This window comes from Danio aesculapii, chromosome 7 (genome assembly GCF_903798145.1).
Source record: "Danio aesculapii chromosome 7, fDanAes4.1, whole genome shotgun sequence".
Lineage (NCBI taxonomy): Eukaryota > Metazoa > Chordata > Actinopteri > Cypriniformes > Danionidae > Danio > Danio aesculapii.
Window position 1 is genome coordinate 55786665 of NC_079441.1, and position 13890 is coordinate 55800554.

General features: G+C 41.1%; 1 protein-coding gene across 1 annotated transcript in view; it reads right to left on the reverse strand.

Moving 5' to 3' along the window:
* The window catches only part of LOC130232359 (transmembrane protein 236), a 74384-nt gene continuing 60494 nt past the window's right edge, over positions 1 to 13890 (reverse strand). Inside the window, exons 4-5 of the mRNA XM_056462213.1 lie at positions 2208 to 2318; positions 1 to 2141 (exon numbers count right to left, since the gene is read on the reverse strand). Coding sequence (XP_056318188.1) covers positions 1558 to 2141; positions 2208 to 2318 — 695 coding nt within the window. The 3' untranslated portion in view covers positions 1 to 1557. The remainder of the gene's footprint in view (positions 2142 to 2207; positions 2319 to 13890) is intronic.

Consider the following 13890-nt stretch of genomic DNA (forward strand, 5'->3'; position numbering starts at 1 on the left):
TCATTTTATTGTTAAGATAGTGAAGCAACATAGCCAGGATGATGTGAATGACGTTAAAAAGTACACTGTTCCCTTTGAAGATGTACCTGACATGTCCTCAGGAGTTTGTTTTCCATGTCAAACTTGCGAAGTCTGAACTTATAGATAGGGTGCAAGACTGATCTTTGTGCACTTAATATTAAGGACCAAGGCCCCAGTCAGAGAGGTGAACGTCTGCAGCCATTCCTCAGGGTGTAGTGTGGATGGAAGGTGTAACCATAGCAAAATGTTTGCGTTTTAAAACTAAAACGTATTACTGTAAACAGGGACTTTGTATGAGTGTGTGCATGTGTGACTGAGAGAGTGTATAGGTGCATCCCAAATCGCATACTTATGCACTATTCAACGCCATTTTGTAGTATAAGTAGAGTGAGTAGTGGGTTCACACTAAAAACTCTAAAAATAATAAATTCACTTTAATTACCCGGATGATGCACTCATTCAGCCGGTAAAATGAAGTGTGTAATGATGGACACTTCACGCATTCAACAGTCGCAGAGTTGCTTACGTAGCGGAAGGGGCGGAGCTATCGGGTGCGCATGTTGGATTACTTTATTTATTTTGGATTGTGAAAGCAAAATTCTCCTACGAGAGTGATTATAGTGCTTCCCGATTGTGAATGCGGTTATACTCATGGCAGGTATTATGTGGTAGTTTGGTCATTTATTTCACTTATATGGCAACCGTCAAACGTCATCAGGGAAACGGTTTGAATTTCTGCTTAGTAAAAAACATTAGTGTTCCATTTGGGATGACGCTACATACATTTACTATGCTGTTGAGTGTGTAAGTGCAAAAGTATATAGTGTATAGTGAGCCATTTGGCACGCAGCTTCTGTTTCCCAACACAGTGCTAGGTTGCGGGTGTTCATTCGGTTGTGGTGGCCACTGATAAAGTCAGGGACTAGGCCTAAGAAAAATGAATGAATGAATGAATGAATGAATAAATGTAGCGATTATGTCACCTTCCTATGGTGAGTGTGGTTGTACTGATGACAGTTACTACTAGGTAGTTTGGTAATTTTTTTTTACTAATCTGGCAACCATTAAACGTCAACTGGGGAACTTCCATCAGTAAAAAATAATAATAAAATAACAATTGTGTTCCATTTAGGATGACACTAAACTCATACACTACATGTTTGGGTGTATAAGTGCATAAATGCTTAGTGTATATATGCAGAGCAGGGTTGACAAAGCCCTGTGGAGTGGAGTTCAGGCCCTGCTCAATTACTCAATAGTTTGATCAGGTGTGTTTAATTAGGGTTAAAGCTAATTGTTAAAAGCTTTGTTTTCCTGATTTCTTTTTGTTATATAGGCTAAATAACACTTTTCTTCACAGCCAGGATCTATGCTTCTATCCACGAGTCTAGAGGTATCATTCCAACCACACAAGACTGCGATGCTGTTTGCGAATGTTCACCAAACTATGTTTGTAGCAAGGGCACTTGCAATCTTAGCTGGCTAACAATGGTTTTGGGAAATGTACCCCTAGTGTTATTTTCCATAGCAGTTTAGTTAGAACAACCTCTCAGTATTGAAGATCCTGAGTTTTGTCATGAAGTTAAAGTAAATGTAGGCCAGACAGACTAGCAAATTCTTCATCACATATAGCAGTGGTGTTACAAAACCAAAAAGGCCAATCAATGCCATTCTCATGACTAAGAAGGGGAGGTCCTGAAGGAGAACACCCAATGGTGAGAGGAGGGGACTGTGAGGTGTTAGGACTATTCGCATTGTAGATAAAAAACAGAAAAGGTAAACTGGTAATGCCCAGCCAGAAAAATATACAGCAGTGTGGCTTGCTACTCGAACCATCTCTACTGTGTCCAACCAAAACAGGAAACTGTCAGCAAAGACTTCAGCACGAGAGTCGCTCGCCAGTAGGAAGCTGAGTGGTCCAGTATAAGGAGAGGCAATGTTTTGGAAGGGTATGCCAGAATGTGGACTCATTCCGGCAATGCCAGGCTGCTGTCCGTGGTTGACTGGGACTCTTGGAATGACACCATTCCCAGACAATCCTGGAACTGTTCTGTTGCCCAGATGACCTGGAACTGCTCCATTGTTTGGCACTCCTGGAACACTTCCAGGTATACCTGGGACTGCAGTATTGGCATTTAATCCTTGCACAATCCCATTAGTTGCAACCTGCTCCCTGCCAGCATTGCCAGTAGTTGGTGCAGGAAATGTACCCGTCATGGGTGTGACAATAGGAGTAATTCTTCCTACATGTGTCAGCAATGTAGAGGGAATGTCTGGATCCCGAACTAGTCCATTAGCTGAATACACATACACACAAACAGAAAAAGAGAAATGAAAAAAAGAGATTTGTTGAAAACGTTAGAAACACTTGATGGACTGCATTTACACATATATGATGGACTGCAAGTACAAATACTGAGATTTAGATAATGAACGTGTCACATTAATTGTGTTATAGAATTTGAAACATGTACATAAATATTAAAGGTGTAGTTCACCAAAAAAAATACAATTCTGTCATTACTTACTCACCCTCATGTTGTTCCAAACCTGAGACCTTTGTACATTTTCAGAACACAAACTAAGAGAGCTTTCATACCTTCAATGGACAGTAAAAGTTCAGAAAAGGAACCAAAACATTGTCAAAACATTATATGTAACTTCAGTGGTTCAACTCTCATCATACAATCCATACTGTACCAGAAATACTGTAAATATGACTTTATTTGCCTATGTCTCCTTTTCCTTCTCTCGCAACCTTTTTTGTCTATGGAGAATCAGAGAGGTCTCAGATTTTATCTAAAATATGTTCCAATGATGAACGGATGTCTAACGGGGTTGAAATTACATTTGAGTAATGACTAACAAGTATGAGGATGAGTAACAAGTTACAGAATTTCTATTTTTGGATTAACTAAAGTTTAATCCTTTAAAACTTCAGAAAATTGTTTGCAAATTTGAAAGCAGAATTCAGATCATGCACATAAGAACAAAAATACATAAAATACAATATAATTTAGCTACATATTTTATATACAGGTAACTACTGTATATAAGGACTACATAAAGGTAACTATATAAGGACTACATATATGGTAACAATATTTTTTCCCATGGCTCATGATGTTTTATCAATATTATGTGGCATAATTTCCCCAAAACAAAATTGTTAGTGACCCTGATCTCAATTTAAGAAGCAATTATCATTTAAAAATCATGAATAAACATAATTTAATAAAAATAAAAATAAAGTCATAAGCACGTGATCCTCTCGAAATTTGTTTATAACTAAACTTCATATTGTGTCACTGACATATCAGGAATCACTAGATAACCAATCACTCTGAAAAATAAGACAATGGACCAATGAGTTCCTATGAATGGGCACAGCGCAGCTCCTACAGGTGCAGTTCATCTAATCAGATGAGTATATAACCAGCACCTGGAAGTGAGCAAGTCAGATTTTTCCATTTAGAAGCCTCGTCAGACTGAAGAGACATCTGCTGACTCTATATTTATGTTTGATTCCATTTCAAATGTGCGATTGGTAAATTGGCCTAATTTTACTGTAGTATATCATAATTTTCTAGCATCTGTTGATCTGGGTTTCGACTTTGATTAGATCTCTGCCAGATGTTCCATATCAGGGAAAATTGTCTTCAAATCAACTCATGACCAGATAAGGGTCTTTGTGAAGCTTTTATTGTCTGGATTTTATCACCATCTGTTGTGATTTGAGTGTTTAAGGTGTTCAGACTGGTATGCTGAAACATACTTTTACACAGTCCGGTATTGATCGCTAATACTTCAATTTATCTTGGAGTAATTGATTTTGTACATTTCTGATTATGTAATTTGGCATGGAAAATCTTTACCTGACAAATAATATGTTTTATATTATATATTTTATGTTCAACTGAAATCATTTAAATCTAGTAGATTTTTATTTTTTTTAGGCTGATGATTCTGCAACTTTTGACCAGGATTGCTCATACATTCAGGCTCAATGGATTGAGCATAGGCACAGCATATGAGACCTGTTGATTTCTGACAATTACTGACTTTGTATGATATAATATAGTAGATAAGTCAAAATTTCTTTATGGATAAGTGAAGTTTAAATGTTAAACTAATTTCGAGAGGAGCATGTGCTCATGATTGACCCAGCTGGTCCACATTAGCTAATCATGATCCTCCAATCAAAGGATCCCAAGTAACTATATATATCCTCATTTCCTCTCTACAACTATCTTCGTCTGGAAGAAAGCTTCCGGCTGCTAAAAAGCTTCAGCTCTAAAAAGCTTTTACAGCTTTGCGCTTTTCAGCATATCAATATGGAAATAGCCAACAAACATCTACAACTGCAGCCAGAGCCATGAAGCCAAACTCTCACCGCTCTCTTAGCGGTCCACCCGTGGTAATGTACATAGCATGCTTTAGAGGAGGCCGTGCAAAATAACTACTCTCCAACAAAACTAAACATTTCGTATATCTTTAGAAAGCAAGACTCACATAACTAAAATAATTGAAATCATTTTAAGGACACAAACACTATGGACTTAGCGTCCTCTGTTGAACTGTAAACAACCAGAGATAACAAACCAAATAAACCCACCTCTCAAGCTTCTGGCCCGTCCATAGGTCCCTAACGGTTTAACAACCTGGATAATTCAACTGCAAGGATTAAAGCAATCTAATCCGTAAAATATTAGTCCACAACATACATGTATGTTGATAATTATCCATGGATTCACTGCTGTCATCCAAACTAGTCGCTGGACTGCGTTCAGTAAGTAGCATCTTTCAGACATAAACACTTGTAACAAAATGGCCGCTGACCTTTGCACTTTTGATGGACACTTCTTTGAGCCAATAGCTGGAAGAAGTGTCACCGTCCAAGGGCTCTCAGAACATGAGACGGTCCCGCCCTCTCTCCCGATATTTAGGAACAGACACAGTTGCAAAGACTTTGTGAATGAATTGGGCCAGTTATGCTTCTGACTTTAATAATGTTAAGATTCCAAACTTAATGTTATTTAATCATGGATAAAAGTAAAGCCTGTAGCAAACATTACATTGACAAAGTTTCTAATAAGTACGGTTCAAGTATAAATTAAATGTCAACATCGTTTTTGAAGTAAAAAAAAAAAAAAAAATAAAAAAAATAAAAAATAAAAATAAATAAATAAATAAATAAATAAATAAAACAAAAAAAAAAAAATAAAATAAATAAATAAATAAATAAATAAACCCCGCCACTCCCGATAGCAATTTAACTTCTGAAAATTACCCAGCTAATGAAATTCTACACATCAAACATAGACGTCTGATCGTAATATGCCACAGGGATTTAAACTTCTCACTTCACCTACTCTGTCTTAGAGGTATTTCCAGGACCACCAGCCAAGCCATGCTCCATATCTTTAGCTCTCCATCCCTCCACCATCCCATGGAGGGATTCTGTTCATTCATGTAAATATTCCTCACCTCGCTAGAGAACTGCGTTCTCACCCTGACACTAATTTTTCTGACTTTCTCATTTCAGGTCTAACCCACGGATTCCACCCGGGCCTCTCAGCTCTTCCTTCCATTAAATTTTTTGTCCTAATCCTGACCTAACCCGAAACTGTCGATCATCTTATTTTAAAAAGAGATTGACAACCACTTTATAATTGGACCATTCTCTGCCCCACCATTCAATATTTCATGCATTTGTCCTATAAGCAGTACAACTCGTAAATTCTCTGACAAATGGATTCTATCTAATAATTTCAGAATCCCCCATCTCACCCAACTTTTAGATGAGATTCTAATCATCTCTCCCCTAACATCGCCTACAGCCTAACACCTAGAGATCACCCAAAAGGTTTTCGCCAAACTAGGTATTCCTCTTGCAGAAGGCTGGAACCAGTACATTTACTGAATTTCTAGGCATCAACTCTAATTTGCATAAATTCCAAGCTTCCCTTCTTAAAGAGAAAGCTGACTGAATTTCTCTTTCCCTTATAATTCAAGAAAACAGACTTTAATAAAACGCATACTGTTATCCATTCTCGACCACCTAAATTTCACAATGCCAATTTACCTCAAACTTGCCTGCTTCAGCTCCCTACAACAGTCCACGATTTAGAAGACACAAGGTCTCTCTCCAAACCCACCCGCAATGAACTCAGCTTATGGATTACTTTCCTTAAGCAATGGAACGACCGTTCCTCCTTTTGCAGTAATTGTTTGCACCCCCATTAGATATTAGCCTATATACTGGTGCTGCCCCATCAGTTGGGTTCAAAGGTTACTCAGAGGCCACTGGTTTGCTACCACATGGCCCCCTCAATCGATTTCTACTCCAAAAAGCAATTACTCATCAGCTTCCTTCAAACTGTACTCAAAAGTTGCTGCTGCCATACTATGGGGAGACGAATGGTCCACCTCCAGTATTCTTTCATTGTGATGAGGAAGACATAATATAATGCATAGACAAAGGCGTTGTTACTCCCCAACCTTTAATGCTACTTTTAAGATGTCTTATTTGGACATCAGCCAAAAAACAATGTATCATGTCTGCTTAAGACTTGCCAGGTTGCAAAAACCAAATCATTGACTCTTTCTCATTTTCTTTTCAGAAATTCTGGTCATTGGCTCCAGAAGTGGATCCTAACCCAACGCTTGTCCCTCCCTTTCCAGAAGTGACATTGCCTTAAACCACCCTCTTTATAACCTCCACCAAACCCCATATCGCTTATCCTCCAAGTAGTAGCCCTCAGAACCCTTCCGTCACACATCACAGCATGCTATACCCACTATAGCAGATCTAATTTTGTTCGAGGAAAGAAAGGGTTTCCTCATCCTGCAAAGTAAGAGATTAATTCGACAACATTTCATTCACATCTTCAACATCCTTGCCCTCACCTATGCCCTCCTAGCATACCTACACTTAAGGGGATCTCAAGAAACAACCCCCCATAGCCCCCCTTTTTTACTGATGACGCTAATTGTCCAGTATCATGTCTCTGGTTCCAGAAACACCTCGAAGTCCTTCGCTTATCAGGATTCTTTCCTGAACCATTTTCCAGCCATTCTTTCAGAATTGGCATGCCACCACAGCAGCCGTTAACAGGCTTTCCCAGCATCAGATCCAGACCCTCGGTCATTGGTCCTCTGAAGCTTTTTGAATCCTACATTCGCCTTAGTCTTTTCATCTAAAACAACCCCAGTCGGTTCTATTAAACCTCTCAGCCAATATCGGCCACCCTTTTATACTCTAGCCAAAACCATCTATCTGTCCATTGCTAGCAACCCCCCTCTACGGCTCAGACTCCCGCAGGAGTAAATATGAGCTTCAGCTCTTGGAGAGCCTCACCTATCAACCTCACCTTTCTGTTCCCCCTGCCAGCATTGAGTGCTTCCACTGTTCCCTCCTAACTCTTTACCCCTCGCCTTTGACTCATTTAATTTCCTTGCTCCATCTGCATCACCCTAAGCTCAGACTTCTGCAGGAGTCAAGACGAGATTTGGCTCTGGGAAGAGTCTTACCTTTCACCCTCTCCTTTCTGTTCCCCCTGTCAGCGTTAAGTGCTTCTGTTGTTCCCTCCAAGCTCTTTACCCCTTGCCTTTTGACTCTCATCCAACCTCCTTGCTCCACCTAAGCATCACCCTAAGCTCAGATTCCCACAGGAGTCAACACGAGCTTCGGCTCTCACAGGAGCCTCACCTATCACTCTCACCTTCCTGTTTCCACTGCCAGTATTGAGTGCTTCCGCTGCATCAGTTTAATTATTCTGTATAGTCATTCACCAGTATTTACATTGTTTATTCTGCATTATAGTTCATTAGCATTCATGTTATTATATTCTGTATTCTGCATAGTAATCAAGTTACCTCCAACAGCTCCTCCCCTGTTATTTCCCCCTGCCAGCATTGTGTGCTCCTGCTGCTTTAGTGTCTTATTGCATAGTTTGTATATTCTGTATAGTATTAGTATAGGATAATTGTGTTACTCGCAGCTGCTCTCCCCCCTTTTATTTTTCCTGCCAGCAGAGTGCTTCTGCTGCATTAAATCATTTATTCTCCATCGTAGTTTACCATTATCTTTCATGTATTGTATCATTTGCATAATTGTATAGTATACCTGTGTTATAGCTACCTTCCTCTTTCTCTTCCCATTCCAGCATGGAGTCCTTCCGCTGTACCAGTTTATTTTCCATATAGTCATTAAACAAATCTACATTGTGTTTATTCTGCATAGTCCATTCAGTATTTTGTATAATATTGTGTATTTCTGCATAACGATGTTACTCCCAGCACCTTTTCTCTCGCCAGCATTGAGTGCTTATGCTGTTTTCTCCCAGCCTTTACTCCTAGCCTTTGACTCTCATCCAACTTCCTTCCTCCACCTTTGCATCACCCTAAGATCTGACTCCCGCAGGAGTCAATACAAGCTTTGGCTCTCGCAAGAGCCTCACCTATCGCCCTCACCTTCCTGTTTCCCCTGCAGTGTCGAGTGCTTCTGCTGCATCAGTTTATTTTGTATAGTTATTCACCAGTTTCGGCATTAAAGTGTTTATTCTGCATAGTAGTTCATTAGCATTTCATGTTTATGATATTATGTATTTTGCTTAGTAACCTTGTTACTTTAACCGCTCTCCACTTTTCTTTCCCCTTCTTAGCGTCGTGGGCTCCTGCTGCATTAGTATCTTTCTTTTCGTGTAATTTGTACATAATAATACTTGTTACTTACAGCTGGTTTTTCTGCTTTAGTGCATTTTATTATGCATAGTAGTTCACTAGTATGCTCCACGTCTATATTTTATTGTTCGTATACTAAAGCTGTGTTAATTCCAACTGCCTTCCCCTTTCTTTTTCCATGCCAGTGTTGAGCTACCTGCTAGCATTGGATGCTTCTGCTGCATACTAGTCCTATATTCCATACATTAATTCATAAAGCATTTAAGTTCCCTCCAGCTTCTCTGCCCTTTCTTTACCCTCAGCAGCGTTGGATGATTCCGCTACCAAATCACTTCCCTCTGCTTTAACAGCCAACTCCATGCCCTTCCGTATTACCTCTCACAAACCTTCTCTTAAACACTGACTCCCACTTAAGGTCCAACTCTCACACGAGTCTCCACCCTCACTCATAGCCACACTCGGACTCCCACAGGAGTCAAACTTAGTCTGCTGTGTTCATTTTCATAGCCACCAAACCTACCCTGGCCTTTACACACTCCCTAGATCCTCCCCCCACCCCCCCTCCCTTTACCAGTTCTTTACATTACATCCAGCAGCCGGATGTAGCACTTTTTCTTTGCACTTTGGGGAGTTTCTGTGTAAACACGCGGCTGCTGTCCCGAGCGTTTATCATTTGCCTTTTGGGGAGTTTCAGATCGACCTGAGCTCAGTCTCCCCTCGCCCTGTGAAAGGAGGGAGCCCTGGGCTCGAGGATACCTTGAGCTCAGGGCTCTCTCCCGGGACAGCATGCCAAACAAGCTATGTATAAATCGTGAGCTAAGTGTGAACTCTTGAAGTGAAGTTTAAATGTTAAACTAATTTCGAGAGGAGCATGTGCTCATGATTGACCCAGCTGGTCCACATTAGCTAATCATGATCCTCCAATCAAAGGATCCCAAGTAACTATATATATCCTCATTTCCTCTCTACAACTATCTTCGTCTGGAAGAAACCCCCCTCCTCCCCTTCTTCCACCTTTATCAAGAATGGGCGGCACGGTGGCCTAATGACTAGCACGTTTGCCTCACAGCAAGAATACCAATGGCGTTGGGTCTTCACTAGGCCATCTGGTGTTTCTGTTCTGCTCTATATTATTGATAAAATAAGCCTAAATCTTTTTCTAATGTCTTACTCTCAGGAAGTTCACCTTGGCCTCAGCAGCGGGGGAGTTTCAGATCGACCTGAGCTCAGTCTCCCCTCGCCCTGTGAAAGGAGGGAGCCCTGGGCTCGAGGATACCTTGAGCTCAGGGCTCTCTCCCGGGACAGCATGCCAAACAAGCTATGTATAAATCGTGAGCTAAGTGTGAACTCTTGAAGCAAGCATGGGGCAGCCTAACTTTACAGTTATATATCCTCTGAAAGCAAATAATATTAATAAATAATAATAGTTTGAATTGTCATTATCTTCTCCCTAGTTTTGTGTTATGCATATTAAGGGCTTAATTTGTCAATCCGGATCCGGCACCTCATTTTACAGATCCCCCTCTTCAACCGCTCTCCTACCCAGTCCGCTGTTCACTTTCACTTTCTTCCGCGACTCCCCAACCCTCTTCACTTTCGTCCGTGACACCCCTGCCCCGGTCACTTTCATCAACGCCATCACTCCGCCATCCACCGCACCAACCACCAACCCTCTTCACTTTCTTGTACGATACATCTCCATCCTCCTACATGCTGGATCCGTTACCCCTGATCTGTTCCGGGACCTCGCAATTCACAAATTAAGCACTGTGCATATTCATCTGTTAAAAGAACACCACTCCAAAGTGCAAGATGCCATCATATGTAAGCATTTTCACACTTCAGTTAGTTACAGTGACAAATTGCCGTCAGTCAAGACCTGATTAGGATGACGAGCATGCAGATGAGCATCCCTTAGACAGTTTCTGATGGTTTGTGCAGAAATACTTTGGTTATGCAAAACAATTGTTGCAGCAGCAGTCCGGGTGGCTGGTCTCAGACAATGTTTCAGGTGAAGATGCTGGATGTACTGTCAAATTCTCTGAAATGCTTTTAGAGACCGCTTATGGTACGCTGATTCAGTGGTTGCCTGCCAACATAAAAAAAATACAGCCAAAAAAAGTAAACTAAAAAAGCTCTTTCAGACCTGAATCACATGATTCTGTACCTTAATTGATGAAACACAGCATGGTACTTCCAGCATAGTGCAAACAAAATTCCATCACATTCTAAGTGAAATTGTATGTTGTTTCCTGATTGTAGCCTCCATTATTTTGAGCTCAGCTATAAGACTTTGCTGGCTCACAGGGTACGAGATGTCACATGGAGAGCCCTATATAGACATTTGTGGCAGTTAAATTAATATAAACATTACAAAACAATTTTATAATTCTAGGGCAGTGGTTCGTAAGCAGTGCTTTCCTTTTTTTCTTGTCAACAAAAAAGGCAATGTAACGTGCCTCACATTTTCAGAACTGAAAAGCATGTTTGTTAGGATTGGGGCCTAACGATTAGGGATAATACATTTTAGGGAGAGTGATAAAAATAGCAAACTGATAAAGAGGGGGTCATTCTAAGACGAACCATTTCACAATCACGGACCCACCACCGAAAAGGCTTAGACCCTCTGTTTCAGACTCAAATAAGGGATTCTTTAAAATGCAATTAGAGTTGTAAGGACACAGTTGACAGACAGGTATTAAATATAGGGGCAAAAAGAATCAGCAAATAGGGGAGGAGACAAATTTGCTTTTCATTCATAACAAGAACGCTATACCAATAAATTTTGTTTTTAAAAAAAAATGTATACAAACTGTGATTTTTAACAAAAATAAATCAAGAAATATCCTGCGGAATGACACATTTTTAAAAATTAAATATACAATATTTAGTAGATTAACATAATGCTAAATGTTTATATTTAACAGTGACACACATTTATTTAGTGACACACTTGATGCTTGGTCGTTACAACCTGTTGGCTTAATGCAATTGTTTAAACCTTTCTATGGAACATTAAGTTGCATTTGTAAGAGTCTAAATTCTCATATGCATTTGTTTATATGGTCTTTTTCACCAGAGAAGGCTCACACAAATTCCAAAGGCAGATACTGATTGGATCAGGGCCTGGTGTGTGGACTTTGGTGGTTTTACGATGTGGTCACATGATGATTGGTCAGTTTGAATGTCTCAGTATTTGGGCTTTGGTCACATGGTCAAGAAAGATACAAAATAGGTGGTAGACTTTGCTCTGGTTTTCTTTTCCTGGTCTGTTCTTTCCCTGGTCTGCTGCTTTCCTGCTCTGCTCCTTTCCTTCTCTGGCCCGACTGCTCCCTGGCTGTCTTTGAGGCCTACTTACTCTCTTTGTCTCTCTCTCCCTCCCCGTCTCTCTCTTTCTTTGGTAACTTTATTTTTACATTTAAGCTGGGTAAAATTATTATCATATGTTTTTATCATTTCATATTTTATCATTTTAGACAATTAATTCAGTTGTAACCATAGAGAATTATTGTCATTAAATCATTTCATTATCAAGTATTTGTGAATTACTTTTGATTTAACATCAACACTTAATTGCTCCATATTGCAATACAATACTATCATATAATATCAACGCTCTCCCACATTTTAAGCTATTAATGCTGCCCTAATTTTTTGTTTTTGGTATAAGATTGCAGAAGAATGAACTGCCACCTTATCATGGTGGAGGGGTTTGAGTGCCTGAGTGATCCTAAGAGCTACGTTGTCGGGGGCTAATTCCCCTGGTAGGGTCTCCCAAGGCAAATAGGTCTTAGGTGACAGGTCAGACTAAGTGCGGTTCAAAAAACCCTTATGATTTCAGTGACATCAAGGACCAGTATGGCGCAGCTGGGGCCCCACCCTGGAGCCAGGCCTGGGGTTGGGGCTCGTATGCGAGTGCCTAGTGGCTGGGTTTTTTCCCACAGAACCCGGCCGGGCTTAGCCTGAAGGAGCGACGTGGGACCATCCTCCCGCAGGCCCTCCACCTGCAGGGGGAGCCGTAAGGGGCCGGTGCATTGTGGAACGGGTGGTGGTCGAAGATTAGGACCACGACAACCCGATCGTCAGGCACAGAAACTGGCTCCTGGGACATGGAATGTCACCTCACTGGGAGGGAAGGAGCCCGAGCTTGGTCGTAAGCTTTGGGTCATGACCGAAAGAACAAGATCTCAGATACAAGCGGCCGAAATGAGTTTCCTACGAAGGGTAGCAGGGTGCACTCTTATGGATAGGGTGAGGAGCTCTGACACCCGGGAGGAGCTCAGAGTAGAGCCACTGCTCCTCCTCATCAAGAGAAGTCAGCTGTGGTGTCTAGGGCATCTGTTTCGGATGCCTCCTGGACGCCTACCTAGGCATGTCCCACCAGAAGGAGCCCTCGGGGAAGACCAAGGACACGCTGGAGGAACTATGTCTCTTGGCTGGCCTGGGAACGCCTCGGGATCCCCCCGGAGGAGCTGGAGGAAGTGTCTGGGGTTCTCTCCTTAGACGCGGGGCAGCAAATGAATGAATGAATGATTTGCAGAAAATGGTTTGACTAGAATGTACAGTTTTTTTTTTTTTTTTACCATCGGTACTGAAAATTTTGTTTTGCTTGTTTACTGGAAGCTCAGCTTCAGTCATTTATGTTGTTCTTTGCATTCTATTTTTCAAGTAAAGATCATTTGTTTATTTTTTCTGAAACCAAAGCCTTAAGTTCCATCTGTAGAGGAGTTTGCTCAGCAGGGAAAAGCCCCAGCTTTGTGTTCAAGAGACCCGGGTTCAATCCTCACCTAAACCGACACCTTACAGCAAGACTGAACCATGGAAGTGAACCCAGCAAGAGAATTCTGTCTGCCTTGTCTGATCAAGCAACCACTATCCAGAAGCATGAGCAGTCATCCCTCCAACAGTTTTTGTTACTTCATCTGAGCCCAAGTTACCAGCACCAGAGAGATTTGATGGAGACCCAGAGAGGTGTCAAGGGTTTGTCACCCAGTGCACGCTGGACTTTCAACTGCAACCCAGCAGCTTTCCCACAGAGAACAGTAAGGTAGCATATATCATCACTCTATTTACTGGCAAAGCTTTGAATTGGACCACATCGTTATGGGACCAGAAATCTCCCCTTACCAACAACAGTGCCAGTTTCATTGCGGAGATGAAGGTCTTCCAACATCCAGCCAGTAA